Source organism: Bombus vancouverensis, chromosome 7, assembly GCF_051014615.1.
Source record: "Bombus vancouverensis nearcticus chromosome 7, iyBomVanc1_principal, whole genome shotgun sequence".
NCBI lineage: Eukaryota > Metazoa > Arthropoda > Insecta > Hymenoptera > Apidae > Bombus > Bombus vancouverensis.
Window position 1 is genome coordinate 11779571 of NC_134917.1, and position 25120 is coordinate 11804690.

General features: G+C 34.2%; 2 protein-coding genes across 5 annotated transcripts in view; both read right to left on the reverse strand.

Moving 5' to 3' along the window:
* Nucleotides 1-1797: 1797 nt before the first annotated feature.
* LOC117155966 (E3 ubiquitin-protein ligase RNF146-like) lies at nucleotides 1798-6933 on the reverse strand. Of its 2 annotated transcripts, XM_033332513.2 has the most exons (5): nucleotides 6666-6928; nucleotides 6197-6448; nucleotides 4465-4752; nucleotides 4226-4353; nucleotides 1798-2457 (listed from the first exon to the last, which is right to left on the reverse strand). In XM_033332513.2, exons 1-5 carry the CDS (start codon nucleotides 6745-6747, stop codon nucleotides 2395-2397), a joined length of 813 nt encoding a protein of 270 aa, XP_033188404.1. In that variant the 5' UTR covers nucleotides 6748-6928; the 3' UTR covers nucleotides 1798-2394. The 2 variants fall into 2 exon arrangements, with proteins under 2 accessions (XP_033188404.1, XP_033188403.1); XM_033332512.2 differs by lacking the exon at nucleotides 1798-2457 and having other exon boundaries at nucleotides 3900-4353; nucleotides 6666-6933.
* Nucleotides 6934-8237: 1304 nt separating this feature from the next.
* The window catches only part of RhoGEF64C (Rho guanine nucleotide exchange factor at 64C), a 45804-nt gene continuing 28921 nt past the window's right edge, over nucleotides 8238-25120 (reverse strand). Inside the window, exons 3-15 of one of the 3 annotated variants that reach the window (XR_013058754.1) lie at nucleotides 17240-17636; nucleotides 15126-16625; nucleotides 11908-13826; nucleotides 11423-11634; nucleotides 10841-11105; nucleotides 10295-10516; nucleotides 10072-10221; nucleotides 9850-9957; nucleotides 9587-9739; nucleotides 9381-9497; nucleotides 9201-9302; nucleotides 8780-8968; nucleotides 8238-8711 (exon numbers count right to left, since the gene is read on the reverse strand). Coding sequence is in view for 2 of the 3 variants with exons in the window: in XM_076619732.1 (XP_076475847.1) it covers nucleotides 8840-8968; nucleotides 9201-9302; nucleotides 9381-9497; nucleotides 9587-9739; nucleotides 9850-9957; nucleotides 10072-10221; nucleotides 10295-10516; nucleotides 10841-11105; nucleotides 11423-11634; nucleotides 11908-13826; nucleotides 15126-16625; nucleotides 17240-17636 (5274 nt within the window). In the remaining variant the exon portion in view is untranslated. Of the gene's footprint in view, nucleotides 8969-9200; nucleotides 9303-9380; nucleotides 9498-9586; nucleotides 9740-9849; nucleotides 9958-10071; nucleotides 10222-10294; nucleotides 10517-10840; nucleotides 11106-11422; nucleotides 11635-11907; nucleotides 13827-15125; nucleotides 16626-17239; nucleotides 17637-25120 lie in introns of all 3 variants that reach the window. The other 2 variants (XM_076619732.1, XM_033332507.2) reach the window with 2 other exon arrangements.

Here is a 25120-nt window from a genome sequence, read left to right on the forward strand (position 1 = left end):
CCGAATCGGAATCGGAATCGGAATCCGAATCCGAATCCGAATCGGAATCCGAATCCGAATCCGAATCGGAATCGGAATCGGAATCGGAATCGGAATCCGAATCTTCTGAATTGACTCAATTACTTCGTTAGACCAATGACCATTTGCAGGTAATAAATGCATTAATGTAAATTGAAACGCCACAGGTGGAAAAGATTGTAAAGATTCAGAACCAGGTATATCATCAAGTAAATGTATTTCTTGTATTGGAAGCAATTCAAGATTACCATAATCGATGAAATGCAAAAGCACAGTATTATCAATATTATTTATATGCTTTATTCTTGCTCGATAATATCCATCATTTTGAAATTTAGCACAGCAAAGAGCATTTATGCGCAAACTGGTCGACTGAGTTTTAACACAGTTTTGACGTCTAGTAAATTGTTCAACAAGGGGTAAAATCATACGTTCTACACATGTTGCAGAATTTTTATCAATTTGACCCCATATTCTGAGGAATGTATGGCATGGTTCAATATGAGTCACAAAAATAATCAACTCTGAATTTTGTTTTATGCTCATTGTGTTATATAATTTTTTGTATAATAAAAATTTGTATTTTCTTATATATTTTCTTAATTTTTATTTCATTAAATAGGTGAACTTGTGTAATCTGAAATACAAAACTATTGTTAGATACCTCAAAAGTGATTTTATTCAATCCTCAACGTTATCGGAAAGTAGGCCACCTTAGCCGCGACTTATCAAATAATGAGATCGGAGGATCATGCGATCATAACTATTTCTATTTTTATATACCTTTCCTAACGGCATTACTTCTTATGTATATAATTTTCAAAGTTACCGATATAAACAATTTTTTTTATTTTTACCATATTGTATCAAAAGGTATCACGTAACCGTTTCATATTCTATTAAATTATTTGACTCCTTACTCATTTGAATGTAGTATAATACAAATTTACATAAAACTTCTTCTCACATATGTTACTACTTGTTCTACTTGTAATATTAAATATGTAGATAAATTCATCAATTGTAAATGTACATACACCTAAACCGATATTCTTTATATGATACTGCGTATAAAAAAAGGTGTATCAATATTACAACTAAATGTAAAGCTACATGTAATACAAACCTCACAAATAGGGTATCAAAGACGTTTTTTTTAAATTCATTTCATTAGAAATTAAATAATCACTAGCTTTTTCGCAAAATTGTTCTTTCACATACATCAGAATGTGGCGGTTGACCGGCTTCTTGTTACGCCCACGGAAGTGTTCTTGAACATTATTTTGAAATGATTAGATGGCGCGAAAATTTAAATTATATGCCGTTTAAGATACGTTCTATACATTTAATTTTGTCAAAAAAGATATAAATGAATTTTAATTTAATATTCTTTTCAAATATGCATAATAACATATACTAAATATATTAGTATAATTGTGAAAGTAATAATTTTTATTTGTAAAATTCCTTATAAATATTTTTATTACATTTTCAAATAAAATATTACGGTGAAATATTAATTGTTCATGAAAAATATGTTTTGTTAATATTATCATATATGTGTGTTACTAGAAATAAATATGACAACTATGTAATATACATACATATATATTTATATATGCATATATACTTATCTATATGCTACTATACATATATTTATATATATACATATATATAAAAGCATATATTTTTAATTCTTAAGAACCATTACAATACATGTTTTTAAAAATTATTTTTACAAAATTGCATTACATAATTTTTTTTATAAAATATACTCCATTAAAAACTAAAATCTTCCATAATTTAAATAATTTTGCAAGGCTATCAAAATATTTTCTTTAAGTAACATTATTGTAATCACATCAGATAAGGAAAATTCTCCTGTCTCTATCAGAACTATATTTGTATATAATTTGCACATGATTTTAGTCAAGTTTCAAAGCTTTTTTGGCAATCTCATTAAAAGTATATAAAATGTATTTAATCCCTAAATAGAATATCTATATGTTGTGTAGGAATTTAATCAAACTGATATTAATTCAAATGTTAACTCGAATATAAGTACATGTAATTGGTATCATGATACTATACTATATCATAATACTGACATAATAAATATGAAGTGTACGATAGTAAACGATGTTAAAAGATCGATAGAAAATTATATTTTACAAATTTAAATAGGGTATTTAGAATGCCTAATATCAGCTAATATTAAAGAATACAGATCTTACTCTTATCTTTTTAAGATCTGTAAAAAAGTTTTCGGTTGTCGCAAAGTCTCGACACAATTTATGTACTTCAGAAGAATGACTTGTTTATATGTATCTGAACATGCTGAAATGCATGTACGCGAAATTACTTATATTAGTCGTTTCAGCAGTTCTGGCAATCTATTCCTCCTGTGACGAGACCGAGTTGCACTGCGACGCAAGCCCACTAGATGTTGATGCGACATTATAACAAAGAAAAGTAGTTAGAAAATTCATTTAATCTTTTATTTTTTAAAAAAGAACGAGTGAAACAGAGTTAAAATATCACGATTTCGGACACTTGCATTATATCATATTTACGGTCCGTCACGAAAATCATAATAAATTATCAATCATTCAAATCAGTGTTAAACAAGAACGGAAATAAACTCTTGAATCACTCGTTACGATTTACAGCTTCAAAGTTATAATTAAGTTCCTGATTATCAAATTATTGTAAGTAGTGGGATATGCAAATTTTCTCAACTGTTTTTTTTAATACTACATACTGCGTTTGAAAATATTAAATTTGAATGAAATCTAATACTAAAATAATTAGTGATTTACATCTATGATGAAAGAGGAACTTAATGTTATATGAAATTTGATGCACAGCAGCATGGTTTTAGTCTAGAAAGAATGAATCTGTCTTATTTTATTTAAAAAGAAGTAAGAATTTGAAGCATAATATTATCAGAAAAGTAGTAATATATTTTGTAATTCGGTAAATATAACAAAAAAATAAAAGAATAAAAGTACAAGAAAGTACCTAACATATGCTCTATTTTTATTTTTATCATGAAAAATCGAAGATTCTTATATAATATATCTAAAATTAATTATTTATTTCATATTATACATATCTTTTTTTTAATTAATAGATTATTATATATTTTTAATTTTCGCTGTTTATAATATTTGTAAAAATATTCAAATAAAAGTTTGCATAATTATTTTAGTATTTATAATTTCCTTTTACATCTAATTTTTAAATACTGGAGGTGTAAAAACTATTCGGTAAAAAATATTTTTATATTACTAGAATCGATAGTATTATCACCATTATAGTAAAATTATCTACAATGCACGAGAAACGCTATGATTTTTTAACAAATGTCTAGTTTATTTTTAACGATAATATTAACAAGTTGAATGAAAATCATGTTATTTTTCGATGTGCATCAATTTAAAAGATTAATATAAGAAATGCTGATAACAAATGCAAAAAAGATGGCAGTGCGCTAATTATATCGAACGTATAAATAAGAAAATATTGCTAAATTTCAGAATATATTAATATTTTATGTGCAAAAACAGTAGATTATTGTTATTTTTTAAGATACAAAAAAATTTTAAATATTCTTAATTACTCTCAATAACCTAAAGTTACGACATAACATAATTTACAATAATTATGAAAATTACATAAACATGAATTAAGTAGAATCAACATTAAAGTACAGGAACATGGAATGATATTTCTTTCCTGGAGAACATTTTTTAAGGAGATGGTAAAAAGTGTAAAATTACTAATATATGCATTTATAAAGCCTGAACATTCGTAATATGCAAAAGAATATTTAAAATGATCATCCACTGAATATTTAGTTGTGAAAGACTTAATTGTACTTAATTGTTTTGTTTTTAATAAGCATCACAGAGCAATGTACAGATTGCATGTCAGTACATCACATATATAAATGTTCTGCATCTTTGAACATGTACATGAGTTTATTATACTATATTTTTCATTTAATAGGATGCACATTTATTTCAATAAATTAAACTTTTTAAAAATGATCTTCATTTGATGAATAGGAAATATTAGATGTTTGTAGTCATTATAATGTAGGATGAGTGGAAGGTGATTCACTTCCTTCATCTTCCTCTAATTCATCATCTGTATCTGAAGATAAATGTTCTCTCAGAACTAAGGAACGCATTTGTTCTAATACCTGATGTAAAGAGTCTCTTTGTTCCATTCTGTCATTTAGAGGTGTAGCATCACCACTTGCTGTTCCACCAGCTGGTGTTTGTGGTGTATTACTTGGAGGTACTGGAGTATTTGTACCATCTCCGGTGCCTTTAAACAAAAAGTTACATTACCCATATATATAATGCTAATAATCATTACAAAGCTCTCACAAGTACGATTAAAACTTCAACAAACAACTGGTTTTAGTAATTATTATACCCATATCATCACTTGCAGGACTAGCTGGTCTTTCTGCTCCCCTTACTTCTCTAGTGATTTCTTCATCTTGATTAATTAATCTTAAACCTGCTACTCCTTTTTTTGGTACATTATATAAATCACGTTTAATTTTTCTTCGTCTAGAAGGATCATTTCTACGTAATTGGAGCATTGAACCAAAATCAGCAATATAAAGAAATCCTGCGATCAATAATTCACAATTCCGTTTGCCTTGTTTATATGCAGTTTCTAATTCATGACTTGTACGTTGATCATATTGCCACCAACCTGTAACAACGTAATTCAAAATTACACAAGTTATGTTGTCCATAGAATCAAAATCAGAGTTAGAGTCAGAGTCAGGGTGAGTGTGAGAATCAGAATCAGAATCAGAGTCAGAGTCAGAGTCAGAGTCAGAGTCAGAATCGGAGTCAGTATCGGAATCAGTATCGGAATCAGAATCAGAATCGGAATCCGAATCGGAATCGGAATCCGAATCCGAATCCGAATCCGAATCCGAATCGGAATCGGAATCGGAATCCGAATCCGAATCCGAATCCGAATCGGAATCGGAATCGGAATCCGAATCCGAATCGGAATCGGAATCCGAATCCGAATCCGAATCCGAATCGGAATCGGAATCCGAATCCGAATCCGAATCCGAATCCGAATCCGAATCCGAATCGGAATCGGAATCCGAATCGGAATCGGAATCAGAATCGGAATCGGAATCGGAATTGGAATCGGAATCGGAATCGGAATCGGAGTCAGAGTCAGAATTGGAGTCAGTATCGGAATCGGAATCAGAATCGGAATCGGAATCGGAATCGGAATCGGAATCGGAATCGGAATCGGAATCAAAATCATAATCATAATCATAATCATAATCATAATCATAATCATAATCATAATCAGAATGATTACATAAACGAATGTTGTGTTTCAGCTGGGGAATTTACAAAGAAAAATAACTTGTATTCTGGAATACAGAAGTTTTATTACAAATATACATGGAAACTAAATTGTAATCCTTTTATAACAAAATAATGAAAATCCTTATACTTTTTACATCATACAATATTTTACATGAAAATTTATAACAGGTATATTGTGCATAATACTATAGATAGTTCTATGAATGGTTATATAAGGTATAAATACAATCAAAAACATTTTATGCCAATAATATTTAAAAAGATATAAAAGATGCAATTACAATTTATTTTATTCCTGAAACACCCTTGCAAGGTGCATCTTTTCTATCACGCTTAATATTACGTTTATAATATGGTTGATATTTTCTGTACTGACAATTGTTTTTAAAGTCAATTATATAAAGCATGCCACAAATTAAAATTTCACATTGGGTGCTACCTAGGTTGTAAATAGCTTCCAAATCCTGGCTAGTCCTTGAATCATATTTCCACCAACCTATGAAGGGGTATGATATAAACTCCTCTATACTTCATCACATGTTTTTAACAAATAATGAAGTTATTTACTTTTTACCTTTAATGTTCTAGTAACATTGATTTTATTTGTAATTTGAAGTATATTATCTTAATAATTTACTTCTTTAACTCATGTTTTTATATCTTTGTGCATAACATCTATGACATACATATATGTATATTTGTGTAGATATATTTATATTTAATAAATTATATTTATAAGAATTATCTTATCTGTAGCTAAAAAATAAAATAAATTTGTGTAATAAAAGATACTGTACCATTTCTACCTTCGTAAAACCATTGGTATTCTTCTTCAAAATGTTCTGATTCCTTCCGTGCTTCATCTACTTCTACCAGTTGTGGTCTATTAAGAAAATCAGGAGGAATTTCTTGACGACACATGGGACATCTTTTGCTTTGATTCGCAACACCTTTGACACAGAGGTAACAATATATATGATTGCAAGGTAATCTTGCAGGATATATACATGGTTGAAGGCAGACTGCACATTCTAGGACTGTTGTTGAACCTAAAAAAATTCATTTGTAAATAATGTTATAATAATAAAAACACTTGTTTGAGTAATATATGTGACATTTTCCAATTACGTATAACCGAAATATAATTACTTTAAATCGAACGAAATATTTTTAATGTATTATTATGAAATTAATCAATAATAGCTTATACATGTTAACAGAAGTGATAATGGGTTCAATACTTTCGAAACTATTTCAAGTCTATACCTTCTTTTTCGTCAGCTTCCTTCTCTTTATCGTTAAGTGTGCTACTTGTTTCTTCCTGTGAGTGAAGTTTCGCTTGAGCCATAATTGCAAACAAATCTAATTCTTCATTAAAAGAAATGAAAAACCTTGTGGATAGTAACACACATCATGTCAACGTTAAAAGAATTAACAGATAACGAGTCTACCTTAAGCCATCTTTGTTGTTTATGACAGGTCAGTGGTTCTGAATTATAAAAACAAGTGAATGAATGTTTGAGAACCCCTTACATCCACTGCTTACTTCGCATTACGAAATTCATACACACGTAGATTGTGCATTGTTGTAGCACATAAGGATTAATTTAAATATTAAACTTTTAGTATTTAAAAAGTAGCAAGACAAATCAACAAAAGCTTATATATAGCAAACTTCTATTTTTTATTGAGATATAGTCATTATAGGTGAATGTTTACTTTTATCTTATTTGTACATATCAGCTTGTATATATATATATATATATACATTATATTCGAAACAATTTGTGTATTATAAATATTTTTCAAACATTTATTGATTATTATTTAAATTTGCTACACTGATGTTTCATATGCCTGTTTATGTCACGTGAGAGAAGGTCTGATAAAATTATTTGCCATTTCTAATCTATATCTCAATTTTGAAATTATCGAACATATAATTGTGTAATTTATGATGTAATTGTAACTATATTTGATGAAGTTGTAGGAGTGCTACTTCCTCTCTGATTTTGATAATTTTTGAATATGTTCAAAAGTGCAACATTTTGAACAACTTGTTCCTATACATATAACTGGCGGTTAGCTTCAGTTTCTAAGATAGTTCAAAAAAATTTCCACTTCAGTGTATTTTCGTCTATAGTTGTGCGTTTTGGTGACAACGTATACGTCAGAAGAATGGTTTTAAATTTCTTAATTTATTTTTTAAGTATCATTTGTTATGTTTAGTAAACTTTTTAATTCATGTTTAATTATTGGTAAATGTACAGATCAAACCTAACCTTTCCGATATTGATGACTTTTTAATATGTGATGAAGGTAAACAAAAAACTATCGGTATCATACAGTACCTGTACTTGTACATGTATAAATATATCTATATTGGTAGAAAAAATATTGATTTTTTTTAAAACAAATCTATTTGTATTTATTATTGTTTCTAGCTGACATATAAGTAATGAATGTGGTAAATAAGGAACAATATTGATCATGCTGTAATATACAGCATGCAAATAAGTATATTTGATTTTATTGAATGACGGATTTAAAATAACAATTATGTGTCTAAAACCAATCTCAATATAAATATACATCTATATACAAAACGTATGGCTTAGGTCTTAAATAAAATTATTGTACAATATACAATTTCAAGTTTGTGTGTTAGACGCCATAAAATACTGTTAATTATTATTCAAGGAATAGTTATATACTATATCTAGTAGATTAATTAATTTATATATAAATCATTACCAAGCTTGATTTTACGGAACATTTGGCAGTTTCTTAGTTCTCGTAAACCATAAGGGTACAAAATATAATAACCCTATTACCTCATTTTTAAAATTATGTACATTATTATCAATTTATTTTCGGGAAAATTAAATGTCTTTATAAAAATACATAGAAATAAAAGCTCGATTCGTACTGCAGTATTTGATGTAATCTGATAAAAAGTACCCAATACTACACCGGTCAGTATCACAGCTACTCTCTGCTCTTTTAGCTTCAATGCAAATGTTAAATAGTCCTACGCATGGGCAATTACTCATTCGGTATACATGTAGTTGCGGTATCCGGGAGAAGGGAAAAACAGAACAATTTGTGACGTTATATAATGTTGTACAACGTGTTGGCTACAGCGACGTAGGAAACTTAAGTTTCTGCAACGTACTGTAACCGAACGCAAAATAGTCTGCGCACGGCAAGAGTTAGATTTTCATATTACTCATTGATACATACCACCAATGAGCAGAGGAAATCTTTTGGTCCAACACATATATTCTCCTTGATAAATCACTGCTAATTCATCTGGAGATCATACGTCATTTTAATCGATTGCACGAACTTATTCGTGCGTGTTTAGGAATCACAATCACCTTTTAATAATACCTGTAAATTTAGATTCTACTTTTATATTTAATTGTGTCGTTTCTTCATCAATTTCTCGCGACACCGCATATCATGATATTTGGCAGCGCTCCACGACGTTTACGCCATGCACCAAGAGATTGTGCGTGTGTTTGTAACGTCCTACACCACCTCTTTGTTCTGGCGCCATCTTCGGCCTGCAATATAATATTTGTTGTAAATGAAACAACGATTATTGAGAAAATATAATATATAAAAATTCTATCTTTATCTTTTATAAATAATAAAATACAATAGCGAAACTCGATTTCATTAAATATGTTAGTTTTACAGACATTAGAATAAAAATTATGTAAATTTTTGTAATGTAAAACATAATGTAAATTACATTATAATATCGCATCGTATTTTATGTAATAAAAGTATTACCTTAAATATAAAAGTTTCCTTTGATGATAATTCTTGAATTTCGAAATAATCTTCAAGGTCTGTTTCACAACATACTATACACTTATCCAGATACAACGGTTCCTAAAATAAATGAAATTTCACATAATAAGAAAGAGCTCAATTGCGTACATCTGATTTAAAGTCGTGAAAATAACTTACGCGCAATAATGAATAACGTCCAAGTTTTTCTTTAACTAGCAATAACGTAGCTTCCTTGATACCAATGTGTCTTGGAAAGAGAGAATCGTCGTTAAATTCAAGGTCCTCTGCATTTGGCTGTAGAAAAATTTGTATAATGTGTGAACAAGCGTCAATTATAAATATAGAATATCGTTAAATATAATTGTAAACGGCATGATTTATACCTTGCCATTAGTAACCAACATGGCAGTTACAGGAGCAAGCTTGACAGTACGCCCACGTCTCCAATTGTTATCTGTTGGCTGAGCAACTAAAAGACGTCCTTCTAATACGAATTTTGCTTCTTCATGAGCCCATTCTAATACTTCTACGGCCATCTATTATTTATTTGTTGTATTAATTTACATTTAACTCAAATATATTTAAAGTTAATTATACAGTTAAATAATGCATTCGTATATTTTAAAATAAATCATTTCTACATTACCTTCCTTAATTTTATATTCACCATATCCTGTTCACCAATAGGTCGTCTACCATTCTGAATAATTGAAATTCTTCTCCAAAGCTTTGTCGAAGTTACATCCTTTGCTTCCTGTTATTACATTATTAAATTTGTCCATTGTGCATGTAATATTTACATATTTACATTAAAATATTGATATTAATTTTATTCGAAATTTATAATACAGATTAATAATATACTTACAGCATTCATATGTTCCAAATGTAACTCTATGGTAGCCTGAGCTTGTTTTAGACTTTCTTTTGCTTCTTGTATATCTGGTCGTACAGAAGGTGTAGCTTTCAGTAATCGAGCCAACAGGAGAGGATATTTTGTTACTCTTTGAACGGGAACCTAGAAGAAAAGAATTATTTTTTATATAAAGTCTTGCATTTGAAAAGATGTCATAACTCCGCTTTTCCCTTACCATTAGGAAGGAATTCAAATTCATTCTACGTAAAACAGTGTTTTCCATTTGTGAAACCTTTAGAAAAATTCGCAGTAGTTCTTTTTCCTTCTCTAAATTCTGTAATAATAAGCTTGCGCTTCCTTGACGGGTACAATAGCTTTCAAATGCATGTAACATCCGCTCAGATTCCAGGAAGATTTTTCCTACATCTACTGTTAGAAGATCTTCATCCCCGGATTCCTATAAATTATTTAGAAATTATTATCCTTATTTGTATACAACCTTATTTCTTAAAATCAATCAGAATGTTAGATTAAAACGTTCATCCATCGATAATAAAATGAAAAATCTATTTGATACGCTTCTATTCAAATGTGCATTATTTTTATTTATAAAATTATATGTTGCAGAGATATCACAGGGGAAATTTAAATTAAATTACTTTAAAAAATTATTTTCAACTTTATTCGGTATACAGTATGGTCACAATAATGTGTAATACATGTAACAAGAGTTGATGAACGTACAAGTAATAGAAATGGTATTGAAGGGCTATCTATTTACCTGAGCAAATTCCACGGCATCTTTTAATTTTTCTGCGAGTACAAGGTTGTGTTCGAGAAGTTCTTCTACGTTGAGGAAAATCGCTGCAAGCTGCTCGGACGTGAGAAGCCCAGCCCTTAGCATAGGTCTGTGAAATTCTTCGAGAATAATTTGTAGATCTCTTCCGTACTTTTGTTCAGTCTCTACAATCTCTGTAATGATTTCTTTGCGCTCTATTCTCTTTTTAGAGCATTTTCTACACACGAAAGGGGCGTACACTACACCACTAAACAAACATAATAACAGTTATTAAAATCCTTACTACATTAAAAATTAAATTACGAATTCATATCATTAAAAGTAGTAGTAGTAGTAGTAGTAGTAGTAGTAGTATTTATTACTTAATAATAATAGTAGTTTAACAAAATATTAACAGATATATTTTTACAAATTAGGAAAGATTGTAATACTAAAACATTGAAAATATATGTATATATTCATACGATTACTTCATATTCTAACAGAATACAAATTGTAATTGTATTTATTTCCTCTCAGGTATTCTTTTGTTAATTTGTACACAAATATTATATCATCACTTACCTGTCTGTTATTAAAGGATCCAAACGTTGTTCGCAGTCCTCGCAGTGCTTTGAATCACCGGAAATCACTTGTGGGATTCCACTGAGGAGACTTCCTGGTCCCGAAGAGACATTTCCTGCCCTCCAACGTCTTGGCACGCCCCGAGTGCTGCTGGCTTGACTGCTTTCTGATCCCACTCCGCTATCAGTTCTTTCTATATCTACGGCTCTTACCTTTAAAAATTGTAATTCACATCACGACTTTTATCTGAACTATCATTACATGTATTACACGCGATGTTATCTTATTTACGTGTGTGTAATAAACTTTTAATTGGAGAAACAATAAATAGACGATTATCGCGAGAAAAATACAAGTTGGTTTATATTAACGCAAAAGTATGGCATCAAGAATATATTGATTTCTGATTTCGAAGCATTATAATGTAATATTATACAAGAAAAAACAAATAGAAAAAAAAATATAAAACTCTGATGAAAACATACTTTTGATGTTTCCGATGAGCTGGTCAATATAATATTGCATTCCTCACTGCTATCGGAAACGTTGGATATCTGTGAACTCTTCGAACTAAGATCGCCGAGGCTAGTCTCTTTTTGCTCATACAGCGCTTCAAGATCTCCCTCCGTATCTTCTTCGTCTTCATCGTCGTCGTCATCTTCCTCTTCGATGGATGTTGCTTGATCCTTCGAGTCCATAAGGTAATTAAGCAATTCGAATTTACTTGAGATATTCTCTTCTTCTGGCGACGTAGACATTTTCTTGAAGAAGTCCTCGGGACTCTTCGACAAATACGTTTCAGCAACATCCTCGGATTTTTTGAAAACATTGTCCGTCAAGTAGGATCCAAGGAACTGATCCGAATTACTTTTTCTATAGTAATCGATGTCACCGAAATATATTCTGTCTTTTATGTAATCCTCCGTGGGTGGCGGACTCAGTGGCAGAGGCGGAGGTTCGTCGGGAATCTCCTCGTAAATGGGCTCCTTGATTACCTCATAGGGATTCTCCTCAAGGAAGAGATTCGTTGAAATGAAATCGCCATCCGAATTTAAGCTGGATGTTCTCGAGTAATTCGCCTCGAGAGTCGACTCGGAACTCTCGTACTCCTTGCTCTTCAGCAAACTTTGCTTCAGTATTTTCAAAATAGCTTCGCCGCTGTCTTCGTCGAGGATCTCTCCATTTTTTCTTGCCTTCCTTAGGGAATCTTCGAGCAGTTTCGAGATCAGTGCCTCTTTCGACAGTCCCAAAAGTTTCGACGAATTTTCCGCATCTTTTTGCTGTGTTGTTTGTTCCGTTCGTGTCGCTCGTTCGTTCGTTATGTAAAACTTACCACTCTTCTCCGTGGTAGAAGTTTTACTTTCGATATTTGATCTCATTTGCTTCTCAGAGTCCTTTGACGTTTCTAGGACACTTGGCGCTATTCTATTCTCGGACGAGGTTTCGTTGTTTCTTCGAGAATATTCGGTCTGTTCGATAGATTCCGATTCAGTCGCATTTAACGGTTTTGATTTTATATCTTCTTTGTCGTTTTCTTTGACAGATTCGACCACGATGTTTGACTTGTAGTTGTCTAAGATCACAAGCGTTCGATTTTCGCTAGAACTCTTTATTCGCGGCAAATTTTCCGAGTTTACCGAGATCACCGTGGGATTGTAAACGCTGTCTTCTCCACCGACGCTGATGGTCACTTTGTTGTCCGGCGATGTTTCAGCGGTAGGGGTTGTGTCACCGTTGATTAAAATCGACGTTCTTCTCGACCCATTAGTACCTGGGCCTATCTGCAATCGATGTATAAGAGGCGAAGCTCGGGGACTGACTGTAATTTTATACACGTTGTTTTCCATGGTCGGTGATCCGATCTCGATTTTCGACGATCCGTACGAATTCGATGTGCTCCAAGTGGTCTTCAACAGTGGACTGCTTCGTTCTGATTCGGTATTATTCACGATTTTCAGTTTCGCATCAGAATCGCTGATCTTGTAACGATGTTTCTGTTTTCCAGGCGGAGGAGACCAACTTGTTGGCCTCATTCCTCGGAAATGATCGCCGTTCCCATCAAAATTCCTTTGAATTTCTATCGAAGGTTCCATCTCTGGCTTAATTATACTTTCAGTAGGAACTTCTTCGATTTCTTTTGCGTTTGATAATTCCGATTGACATTCTATTTTAATCGAATCAGTCTCTTCCTTCAAGTCCGAATCTTTTATCGTCGTTGTCGTAGATTCGATTGAATCTTTATGTCGAATCGTTTGCTCGTTTGAACCTGGCGACGATTCTTTCACTCTTCTACACAGGCTGAGGCGCATGGTATCCATAAAAAGCACATCGCCAGCTGATACCTCTGGTCTGTTAAACGATCGTTCGCTTTGGCTGCGTGATAAAGATGATTTTTTGGAGTTTTCTGTAAATTAGTGACAAGTATTATTAGATCTGCCACTAAAACGTATAAGACACGAAGCAATCGTAAAATTTGTCTGGTATATTTTGTTGAAATTGTTATCAAAGTATTTACATATTTACGATACAGAATCTAGCGTGAAATTATATATATAAAAGAACAAAATGCGTATCGTTAGGAGGACAGCAAGCTTGTTCTTGATAATAATTTAAGTCATGGAAAATGAACAGATTTATCTTTTGGTAAACAAATACGGCTGTATTGCGAGGTATAATCACATGCAAGTGTGAAGTCGTGAATAGTTATGAAAAGAAGAGAAAACGCGTGAGATCTCTAAAATGCATAATTACACGCTCGCGATACCCAGAGAAAGGAGAATTATTCCGTAAATTGTCTGAAGATTTATGACTATAAGTCGGGGAAATTCTTTAAGAAATTATTATTGTTAACGGATATCATGCTGCGAATTATTTTCAATAATCGAATATTATTTCAGAAAGTGTCCACAATGGCAAATAATAGAAATCCATAACTTGCAGATAGGATTACAAATATTTTTAATTTTCGTTTTAATTCACGTTTACATTTTATTCTATCTAAATAGTATTTTCATTTTATTTGCCCTCTTCTCGAATATGATATTTTAGAGGGTAAACATTAAAGAAACGAGGATTACGACTAAGACGATATTTTATACTAAACATTGTTTTGCAAGGAAACGACTAAAACGATAAATCAGTGAAACTATAGAGGAAGGGAATAATTGGTGTTTGTGCGAAAAGAAGCGATCCTGGAAGCTTCCAATTGAGAAAACGAAGGCCATTTGAACATACGATGACTAACGGACATGTAATAATGTACATTTTGTAAACTAAATGAGAATTCTCATGTACTCTGCTGGTGACACGATAAACTCTGATATCTATAAAATAAATCTAGATATTGCGTTGCACGTAAGATAGGCAACCTTGATTCTAGTCTGACATCGATTCGATCTAAACCGTACGTTTATTACGTATGACCATTTAGTTAAGATTAAATATTACATCTATAGGAAAATTTAATCTTTTTTCTTGTTTCCAGGCTTGTGTTACGATATGTTAATTGTTTTCTTTAAGCGGTATATTTATCTTTTTCACGGTGTAACGATCCTCGTTATGGTCCATATTTTTCATCTAATTTATTTTTTTATACACAAAACCGTGATAAAAATAACTAGGAAAAACGGCAGAATTTTTCGCAAGATCTAATGAAAAAGGTATATTCAATGAACATAATACAAAGAATAATCGAAATTCTTACCCTCAGACTTCAATATCAGGTCCTTTTCGTCTACGGCGATGCTTGGAATACGATCCTTGCATTCCTCGATCTTGATCTGCGATTCGGTGTCCTTCTTCATTCTGATCTCGTTCGTCTCCTCTATCCTTTTCCTTTCTTCGTTCTCTTCCTTCGCGTTCTCGCGTCTCGACGAGTGAACAGTTTGATCAGTGAAGTTTCGTGGAACGATATCTTCGCTCCGCCGTTGTACCTCGACGTTCTCTTTTTTCTTCGAGGCAACACGTTCCGCATCGCAAGAGGATACGAACTTATCTACCTTAATTCCTTCAACAGGGTTAATAGGATTTTGGCACACATGCTGCGAGATTCTAGGTTCCTTCGGTCGAACTCTATCCACCTTTGGATCCTTGATATTCGGAATGGTGATGAAATTATACTTTTCTCTCTGCTCGTGCGATGATACAGTTACTGGCTCCTCCTCTTCTTCTTCTTCCTCTTCCTCTTCCTCTTCCTCACCCTCCTCCGACTCGTCATTATTCGGTTGCTCTCTGGGTGAGCCGCAGCTCGCGATCCTGCCGATTCTGCTCCAGGATAGTCGCGTTACTTCGGACGGTTTTTCGGGCGCGAATATAACATTGTCGACGTTGAACAGGACGTTCTTCCTACGTGTCTCGAGCACCTTCCCCCGCTTCAGAATACTCTTCAGCGTTTGTTTGGCTTCCTTCAACCTTCTCGGTGGTCGCTTCGGTGAAACCTTTGGTATGGGAATCCTCGTGACCGGTGCAACTTCCTCGTCGTCTGAGATTTCTCGTGGCTCGTTGAACACCCTTATTCTCTGGCCACCAATCGCGGCGACCGCGCTTCTGTTCGGTATCCTCTCGATCGATTTCACTTTCGAGGGATCGAACAGGCTGGAAAGCGGCCTCGCGTCATCCTGCTCGAGGGCGTTGTCCGACAGGTCGTCGCTCAGATCGTCCTCGTCCTTTTGTTTCTTCAACAACAAATAGGGATTTACGTCGCACACGAGGATGCTCTTTCTTGAATCACAGGCGCTCGACGGCCTCTCTTTCCAGTCATCTTGATGGTTGCTTTTCGTCTGACTGGTTTCCGGTGTTTTCACCACAGAGCAATCCGACCAATCGTTCTTCGCGCTTTTCACCTTTTTCGGAATTCGAAGCAGCCTGACAGCGGTCGTCGAGATCGATTGATTTCGCGAATCCGCCAGCAGTGGCGATTCCTCCAGCCATTCGTCCGTGGACACGCCAATGAAGTTCGCACGTTGCTTGCGTCCTGTGTCCTCGTAGCTCGCGCTCGCCTCTTTGTCGAACCATTCGGATTTCGAGGAAGTACCTTCGATCGAGCCCTTTCGCTCTTTCGTGTTCCGCGCCATACTTTGGCTCCGAGAATCGCGTTGAGACAACGGTCGGTGCGGCGAAATACTGCGTGCCCGCGTCCTCGGCTCCACTAGTCGATTCCGACGCATCAGGTCGTACGGATCGTCTATCGATGACCTCAGCACTCCTGCCGATTTTCAATTGCGTTCACTAACGATAAACGTGAGATATCGGAACGGTCTTGCGTTTGTAATTTGTGGAATTCTAACGTGTGATATTTAATCGCGATGGAAATTCTTTGAATGTAGTAAATGAATAGTTTTAAACGTAGTCGCGTGAGATATTTTGCTTTCCTTTCTCTTTTTTTTTTTTTACACGATATAATAATGGAAGAATGACAGAAAGAAGGAACATTGCTAAATCTCTATTATAATTAAATATATCTATAAAAAAAAATGAAAAAAGTACCTACAGATAAATATACAAATTTAACTAAATTGTGTAACTTCGTGTCGTTGCACGAAGTAAAGGTACACTTTGAATCGTTCGGATCTTCGCTCAAGTATGTCACGCGAGAAATTTCATTAACAAACTTAGCAACTCACTAATGCAGCCACTTACCACGCATTAGCAAACGTTAACCGATCTAAGCGGCGCGTGTAGGTACGCGTTAATTACAAAACGTATCTCTCCCTTTAGCTGCTCACGTTTCCTTCGTGGCATGAGCAAAACACGAAAGATAAAGAACAATCGGTAATCGATACTGTAACCGCTAAATTCTTCGTCGATAGAGAGACTTACCGGCGAGGCTGGGCCTCGACCTCGAGGAAACCGGTGGTAGCCGACATGTTCCTCCTAAAGGTACACCAGCCAATCGGTGACCACCGCACTTGCGGCAATTGCCGAATTTCCGGGTGGTTCCACTGAGAAATTCCGGACAGGAACATACTACCAATACTGGTGCTCCCGGTGGCGGCGGAGGCGGTGGTGTCATGAAGCCCCGTGGCTCGTGTCCAGGTCTCGAAGACCGAACCGTACCATAGAGCCATGGATCCCCGTAGATCATTTGACGCGATATTCCGCTGCCGCCGCTTATCGTTCCCCACACTTTGCCAGGATCATCGGTGCTTTGATTCTGTCGCGACAGACCCAGTCTCACACTCCACGATTTCTTCCCTTTGCTCAGCGTGTCGTAATTCTGAAACGAATTGATAGTCGTAGATCGTTAGTTGGAAGTTAGCATTTAGAGGCTTTTTAACTGTACGAATCTTCTTGCGTTTGAATTTGAGTGAAAATACGATTGTAAGTGGGAGCAGGCTTGGGAAAATTTTGTATGAAATATAGAAAGAAATATATGTTTAATAAGAGAAATGCGTAAAGGGAAATTGTTCGTGGTATCGATGTCTAACATTACTAGCGTCTAAAGCTGTAATAAATTCTTGGAGCGATTATTGTTTTCTCTTCCGTAGTTGCGGTAAAAGTGATTGATGCGCCTTAAAGTATAATGTAACTTGCATTTTCTATGGAATTCCGTGATATTAAAGTAACGGTGATTATCTGAGAATTTTGTTAAAATTATTAAAGCTATGTAATTATTTAACATCAATATCCATTTGTTACATATAGGTACTTATTTTATAAGATAGATACGCATTTCTTATGTCTATATGATAGTTTTTATCGTATAATTTAATTTTTTTTCGAATTTCTGCTTTTTGGCACTCGATAGATTTAAACGTCCTATATTTGCACCGTGATAGAACGTTAAACTACTTGTCCATAGATTAACTTTTAACGGACTTAATTCTTCGGTCGCCAGTCAATTTGTATCTATCCATCGACTTTTCCTTCAGGGCATCGTTTCAAAGCAGCAAAGCTTCGACTGTGAGTGTAATATTAGATGCGTTATTACATCACAGGTGACAATGTGTTAGTAATCAGCATAATGTTACTGCAATATCAGCGTTCACAAACGACGTACCATATGTATAGTATTCGAATGGACGTCTCGGGATACAAAAAAAAAATATAGTTTGCTTAGATATTAACATATACATATGTGGATTAAGCAATACAGTTGCGACAGCGTATACCCGTTTCTCTGGTTCAAAGAAGTAGCAAATACTTTTTGTGTAAATATTTTTTTAAAAGAAAATGCATTGGAAATGTACGTACGAATTACTTTAAATGTTCTATTAAAATATTTTTATCGCCGTGCCTTTAATAATTAAATTGCCTTTAATAATTAATAATTAAATGGCATTATAGATAATGACAGGATACATTATTATAATTGCAATTAAAAATTTTATCAGAATAATTTCGCAAACATGTTCAGCAAATAGATCTGTACGTTTTTAAAGTCGCGCATTTTCTAGCTGTTAGGTCATTTTTCATTCATCTGCATGGAAATGAATTTTCTAGTACGCATCGTCTTATTTGGCGGTGTCGTTAATATTCGATGCATGTGATTATTGCGAATAATTGCTGTTCTTATTATTATCATTCGAAAGGGAAGATATGTACGTGAAAGCTTTCGTTTTCAACAGGATATCCGGACTTAGTAAACGGAATTTTTAATGGCTTGCGTTACACTGCAACTCCAAATATTAACTTTCAATTTTATATCTATACAAGGCTCTCGGAAACTTTCAATCCTGTTGTCAAAAAGGAGAGCATCGATTGAAAGTGAAAAGTGACTACCTTTCATTTAATAAGTAAACTATACAATAGTATAGAATCGAGTTTCGTTTGTACCAAAGGCACGAAGATTTTTAAAAATATAGCTGTAACGGCACATGAGATAGAGGACAATTCAAATCGTGTTGTTGCTTTGCGTCGCAGTATCAACATCGTTAGGATATACATAATGTAATAATAAATAAACTCCGAGCAAAACAATGTCGCCGCTACGAGCAACCGTCAAACGAAGACGAATTTCATTTGAATCAATATCGGTTTTATCAGTTAGTCTCGAACGATCTTATTAGCAGATTATACACTGTCCTTGGCGAATTCGTTAGTACGGGCGTCTTAGCGAACATTATCTGTATTTATTTATTTATTATTTTAAAATATATTTGACGGTTTCAATATCTCGTACTCTTGTCATTTAAACCACACCAAACAACTATCCTCTATATAGCTGTGACATTTTTAAAAATATACGAAAAATATAGAAGAAATGATTTTTTGTAGTGAATCATCGACCATGAGCTCAGACATGGTATGCTGGTGGAGGTCACAGCTCGTTTTAGGCTGGTACTGTGAGTTTCGAAACAAAAAGAGAGAGACAGAAAAAGAGAAAAAAGCGGAGAAATGTCGCGGGTGGACAAAGGCGACCAACAAATTAAACATCTTTTCTTCTATAGAAAAGAAAAATATCGACCGTATGCAGGTTCGTAAAAAATTTTATTTATAGGAAACTATAAAGAAATCGACGAAAGAAACTGAAAAATATTTGGACTGGTCTTCGCCTGGTTTTTCTGGTTTTCATGCTGTGCTACTACTTTGATACTTGCTTCTTTGAAAGAGCACCTTTTAAAAGTAACAGGAAATCTATCGTGAAATGGTATGCATTCGCTAACAGGTTCTACTCGATGGAAAAATTTCATCCGTGGGAGACGAAAATACGCTTTCGATCGGATTCGGACTCCACGTCAATGCTAATTTTCCTATTCGCTTCGTTCTATTTTTCAATTTGCAGAGTGATAACAGCTGCGGGCATTATTTCGAAAAGAACGACTTCGGAATGAAGTTTCGTCTTAAGCATACGTGCGACATCACACAAGGCGTAATTAACAGGAGAGTTACTTGGAAAGCGAAAGCTTGGTTCAAACCAGGAAACTCACGAAGCAATGGTCTCTCGACCATTGTTTCTAGGAAGGGAAAAAATACTAAGGTGGGATTTGCGTGCACGTCGTGCGTGCTCGAAGGTTAGACACGATCTACGATCTTTCAAGAAAATATGTGAAATTACGCGCGCATCCTGCTTTCCATTGACAGTCACAGAAAATGAATGGATAAATTGACAAGTGAGTGTATATTTAATTTTGAAGTTTGTCGATTGAAAATCGGAATAAAATAATGGTCAAAACGCTTTGGTATTATCTGCACCGCTTTCTTTCGTATTAGCTATCTTTTTTGGTCAGATGCTGAATTTACGTCAGCACGTGAAATTGAAGTATACCTATCACAGGCAAAAACAGTCGGAGGAAATTGTGATATTTTCATATTTATTTCTTATGTTACGTTTTAAGCATTTGGTCCGTTAAAATAAGATAAATCAGACTTGGACACATATTACTGTTATTTGTACGGACTTATATATAGTGTCACTTAACATTCATGAATAATATTCTCTTTTATTGGCCGGAAGTTTATTAGTAGGTTTTGTAGTAATTTAAACTGGTCTTTAATGGGACAAGAAGGTACCATTTCGATTTTCTTGTCTTGCGATTAGAACGAACAAAATGATTAACAAATAATAGACAAATTATAGTTGTGGACATAGTAAAATATGTTATATTATGCTATATTATTATCTTATGTATTAATTTCTATCATTGATTGATTTCTTTCTAAATATATTTACTTCCTATGAATTTTATATAGAAACTTTCTGAAACGTTGTATAGTATGTATTTATTCGTACTTAATTCTCTTCAGTTAGCGTATATTATTATATTCTTATATAGATTCGTAGAACTCGTAAGAGTTAATAGTTCAATTAACAATTCTCATTTGCAGTTACGTTTTATAGGGGCTGCATGTTACATATTACGCTTTTCTAAATCTTATTACATTAATTAGAGTAACAGGAAGGGGACTTTCATGTTCTTGGAAGAGGAAAATTGTGACAACTTCAAGACTCCTTAATAACCAGCTGGTGTAATTTGTCTTGGGTTGTCAATGTAGGTGCTCACAGCTGTCGTTCGGACAGCCTCGTACGAAGCTGTAAAACATTTCCTCGCCAACGAAGTAAAACACCTTTAGTCGACTATATACGTGTATCTCCTATTGAAGCCATGTAAGTCGAAACAAAATTAATCTTACATATTAGTTTTATAGTATCTGTGTCGTTACATTAGCATAGAAATCTGCTTCATATATCTAGCATTGCATATAATTATTACAGATGAAGGATATATGGTTATGGAATTCTGTGAAAGAAAAACAAAAACTCAAATATTTCAAAGCGAATTAGCTCCGAATAACAGATCGGAGATTCGTCTTGTACTAACATATCCGTACGAAGATAATTAGTACAGAAGTTACTTGCGAAACGAGAGCTTAATTGACGCTATCGATAATTGTCCTTGTTACATGTTAATCCATCTTTCGTACAGATCTTTGCGCGTGAACTATATACAAAGCAGAGGGCATGTGTTTCTGGCACCTCTTGTTCCTTTTTCCTTCAAACTTTCATATAATTTTCCTTTGTTTCGTAGCAGTTAGATTTTACAAATGGACCCTGTATCTGTGACATTATTACGTATCATCGATAAAATAATCCAAGATCGTACATTGCAGCCAACTTTCAGGTAAAATGTACGATTTATTACACGTACTCAATACTCAAATCACTTAATTCCAAAGGGAACGTCTTGCGGTTTTCTAGCCGTTTTCGCTGTTCCCGTATTCGCGGCATTACAGTGGAACCATCGGCGAACATGAGAAACGTTAAATAATGGTAATGAACGATCATAGTAAATTGCTTCCTTGGTGCTTCGTGAATCGAGGAGGGCTGATTCCCAGATCTATCGAAGAATAACGTAGGAAATCGGCAACTTCCTCTCCATTAAGCTGCGTTCGGCCGTCTCGGGAAAAGGGACGCGCGCTATGGAAAAGGAGGTTATTTGCATTTCACAGGCGGATACTGCCGGTGATACGGACATTGTACGACATGGCACACGAGGTCGGAAAATGGGGCAGATAGCTCGCCCGAAGGCAAACTCGATACGCTTTACTTTCTCGCGTCGATGCTCGAGACTTTCGTAAAAGTCTTGTTCCACAGGCTCGCGTAAGAGGAGCGGTCCGTACGTTCGATCGGCGGCTCGCTCGGAAAACAACAAGAACGCTATACGTACGTGCAGGGCCACCATAAGTGTGCACATAGCGCGAACCGTGTTTCAACGATCATAGAAAACGAGGTGATATCTCGCAGGTGCAATGGGAGAACGGGTGTGGCCGACAAAATTTCAAACGAGCGCTCCAGGTTCAGCGTCTAGTGACATTTTCATCGACTTTTTCCGATCGGTGAAATTCCTTCGGATAAAGATGGATTTAACGAGCGTGAATTGGCCATTATATTGCTGTTACTGATCGTTCGCACGATACGTTCGTTCGACAATCTGTAAGACGATAGTTACAGCTTCTTTGCAAACTCGAGGAGCAAAAGGATGAATAATGAGCGTTTCGATGTAATTTTTATTCGTAGATAGCAGAAGATGTTTAGTCAAATAATTAATCGGATTTTGATTATCTGATGGACGATCTGGTCATAGGATATGACATCGTGTTATTGTTACGTAGCTATGTACAAGGATTTGTATTCCCTGTATGAAAATTTTGATAATATTATACCTATGTTACGATAAAACTGTGTATAAAAAATAAGAGGAATTGCTAACAAAATTACGTTGAAATTATCGAACAATGTTTTGAGAATCTAGTTGGAGACAAATGCAGGTTCCTCTTGTTAATGCTAGACATTTCTTAAATCACGAAGCCAGGAACGAAAGGATTTATCGCAAAAAATGTGACATATTGATTAGAAGTTTTGTAAATTGGATTAATTGAATTACAGATAAACTTAATTAACTAAACGATTAAGATAAACTTAATTACTCCAAATCTTGCCGATTATCGATATATATTATTTTGTGAATTCTAGAAAACTGAAAAATTGGATAATTCGACGATCGTTACCATTTTCTAGTTATCAATTTTGGTATTGAAATTATGGAAACTCAAAACGTATAAAATGTTTTCTAATTAAAACATTCTCCAGTCCTCGACATTTAAATTACTGAAATTTCAGACACGTAAAATACAATATGAATAACAAATAAAGTCATTAGCAAGATTATTTTTGATTATAGATAATCCAAAATGTGTTCTTTTTTAATTACTAAAAATCTTTCACAAAATGTAAGGGAAAAATAAAAAGTGACTGCAACTTTCTTCCCAATTTTAGTGAAATCGAGATTAATTAAGTGGAATACATGCAAAATCGTAATTAAATTACAATTAATGTCACATCCCAGTTACCATTTAGACGACTTTAAAATAATACATAAAAATATATATATATATTATGATTTAATTCAACGGTTAAATAATTCAACTGTAATCGCGATTTTTTTACTTAGAAATTTCGAAAGCGAGACTAACGAAACGTAAAACGAGTAAAAGTGCAGCATGAATTACAAATAAAGTTGCGTTTAAGCCACTCGGTAGACAGTTTTGAAATTCTCCTAACAGACTCTACGTCGAGTCTACTTTGTTGCTAATAATTGCTTCTTACCCCTCTTCTTTCTATCGATATTTCGCGCTGATTGAAAAGAGAAAAGGCTTTTTAAAAGTAATAAAAGAAAGAGTAAGTAATTTATTTGATCGTTGAACGTCGCAACTACTCTCATTTACTGTTTCCTCGGTGATCCAACCTTCGTAATTTCCGCGGCAAACGACGAATGAAAACTATTACCACAGCTACGACCAAGATTATGCTTAATGCTTTTTACACAATTAGCGAGATAAGGTTGATATTACCGGAATAGAAACTTTCTGCAGGCAAATAACGTTAATTGCACCGTAAAGTCACGAAGCTTTCAAATTAGTCGAAGGTCCTCGACCTCCGCATACAACTTTACCTCCACGTCAAATTGAAAACCATCAAACTCTAAATGATTCATAAAAATTTTTCTGGAAAAATACGTTGCTGTTGATTGGATCGCTAAACATGTTCCGTGATAAAGTTCAGTGAAGCGCATTTTAAACGACTGCCGGATAGAGACATTTACGACGAAGACAGATTCGCAACATTTTTTCCGTACACTGGTAATTTATTTAGATCCGTAGAAAATCTTTTAACCACATGGAAATAAGTTCGATACTAAGAACGAAAAGTTGTAGAAATACCGAAACGATATTTCATTAACAAGACTGAGAAATTAAGCAGAAAATAAATAACGATCGACTTGTTCCTTCCAAAGAGATAACGACGAGGAAAAGCAGAAATATATGATAGAATTTTCTAGCCAACCTAACGCATGATCGTTTGCTTGGTTTAAATGGCGAATCGAAGAATCGAATCTATTGAAATGTCAAAGGGAAGGTGAGAATCAAAAGTCGACCACGTATGACATAAAAGGCAGAAGTCCACTTTCCCCCGATGGCCAAGGCTCGAGAGATCAAGATGACCTCAAGAGATGGGCATTTTCTATTCGCGTGACGTCTCCTCCTCCTCCTCCTCTCTCTTTTTACCGCTCGTCGTATCTTTCTCTTTCCCTTTTCGCAAGAACCGGCGCACTCTTCCCGTATCGATTCGTTTCCTTTTCTCTCCCTCGTGTATTGCTCTCGAAATGGATTGCAACTAGTCGTGATTTCAAAAGCGCAGTTCCCTTCTTCTCTTTTTTTTTCTTAAATCTCTTTCCGAAGGCCATATCTCGTTTGCACGCG

What these genes read in the sequence shown, in the direction of transcription:
- LOC117155966 (XM_033332512.2), bottom strand. Translation starts at nt 6,747, where the DNA reads ATGGCTCAAGCGAAACTTCACTCACAGGAAGAAACAAGTAGCACACTT. An exon ending in GTTTTACGAAGGTAGAAATG is followed by an intron (nt 4,753 to 6,196) that starts GTACAGTATCTT and finishes ACGTTGTTACAG; the next exon opens with GTTGGTGGCAATATGATCAA. An exon ending in TCCTGCAAGTGATGATATGG is followed by an intron (nt 4,354 to 4,464) that starts GTATAATAATTA and finishes TTTTGTTTAAAG; the next exon opens with GCACCGGAGATGGTACAAAT.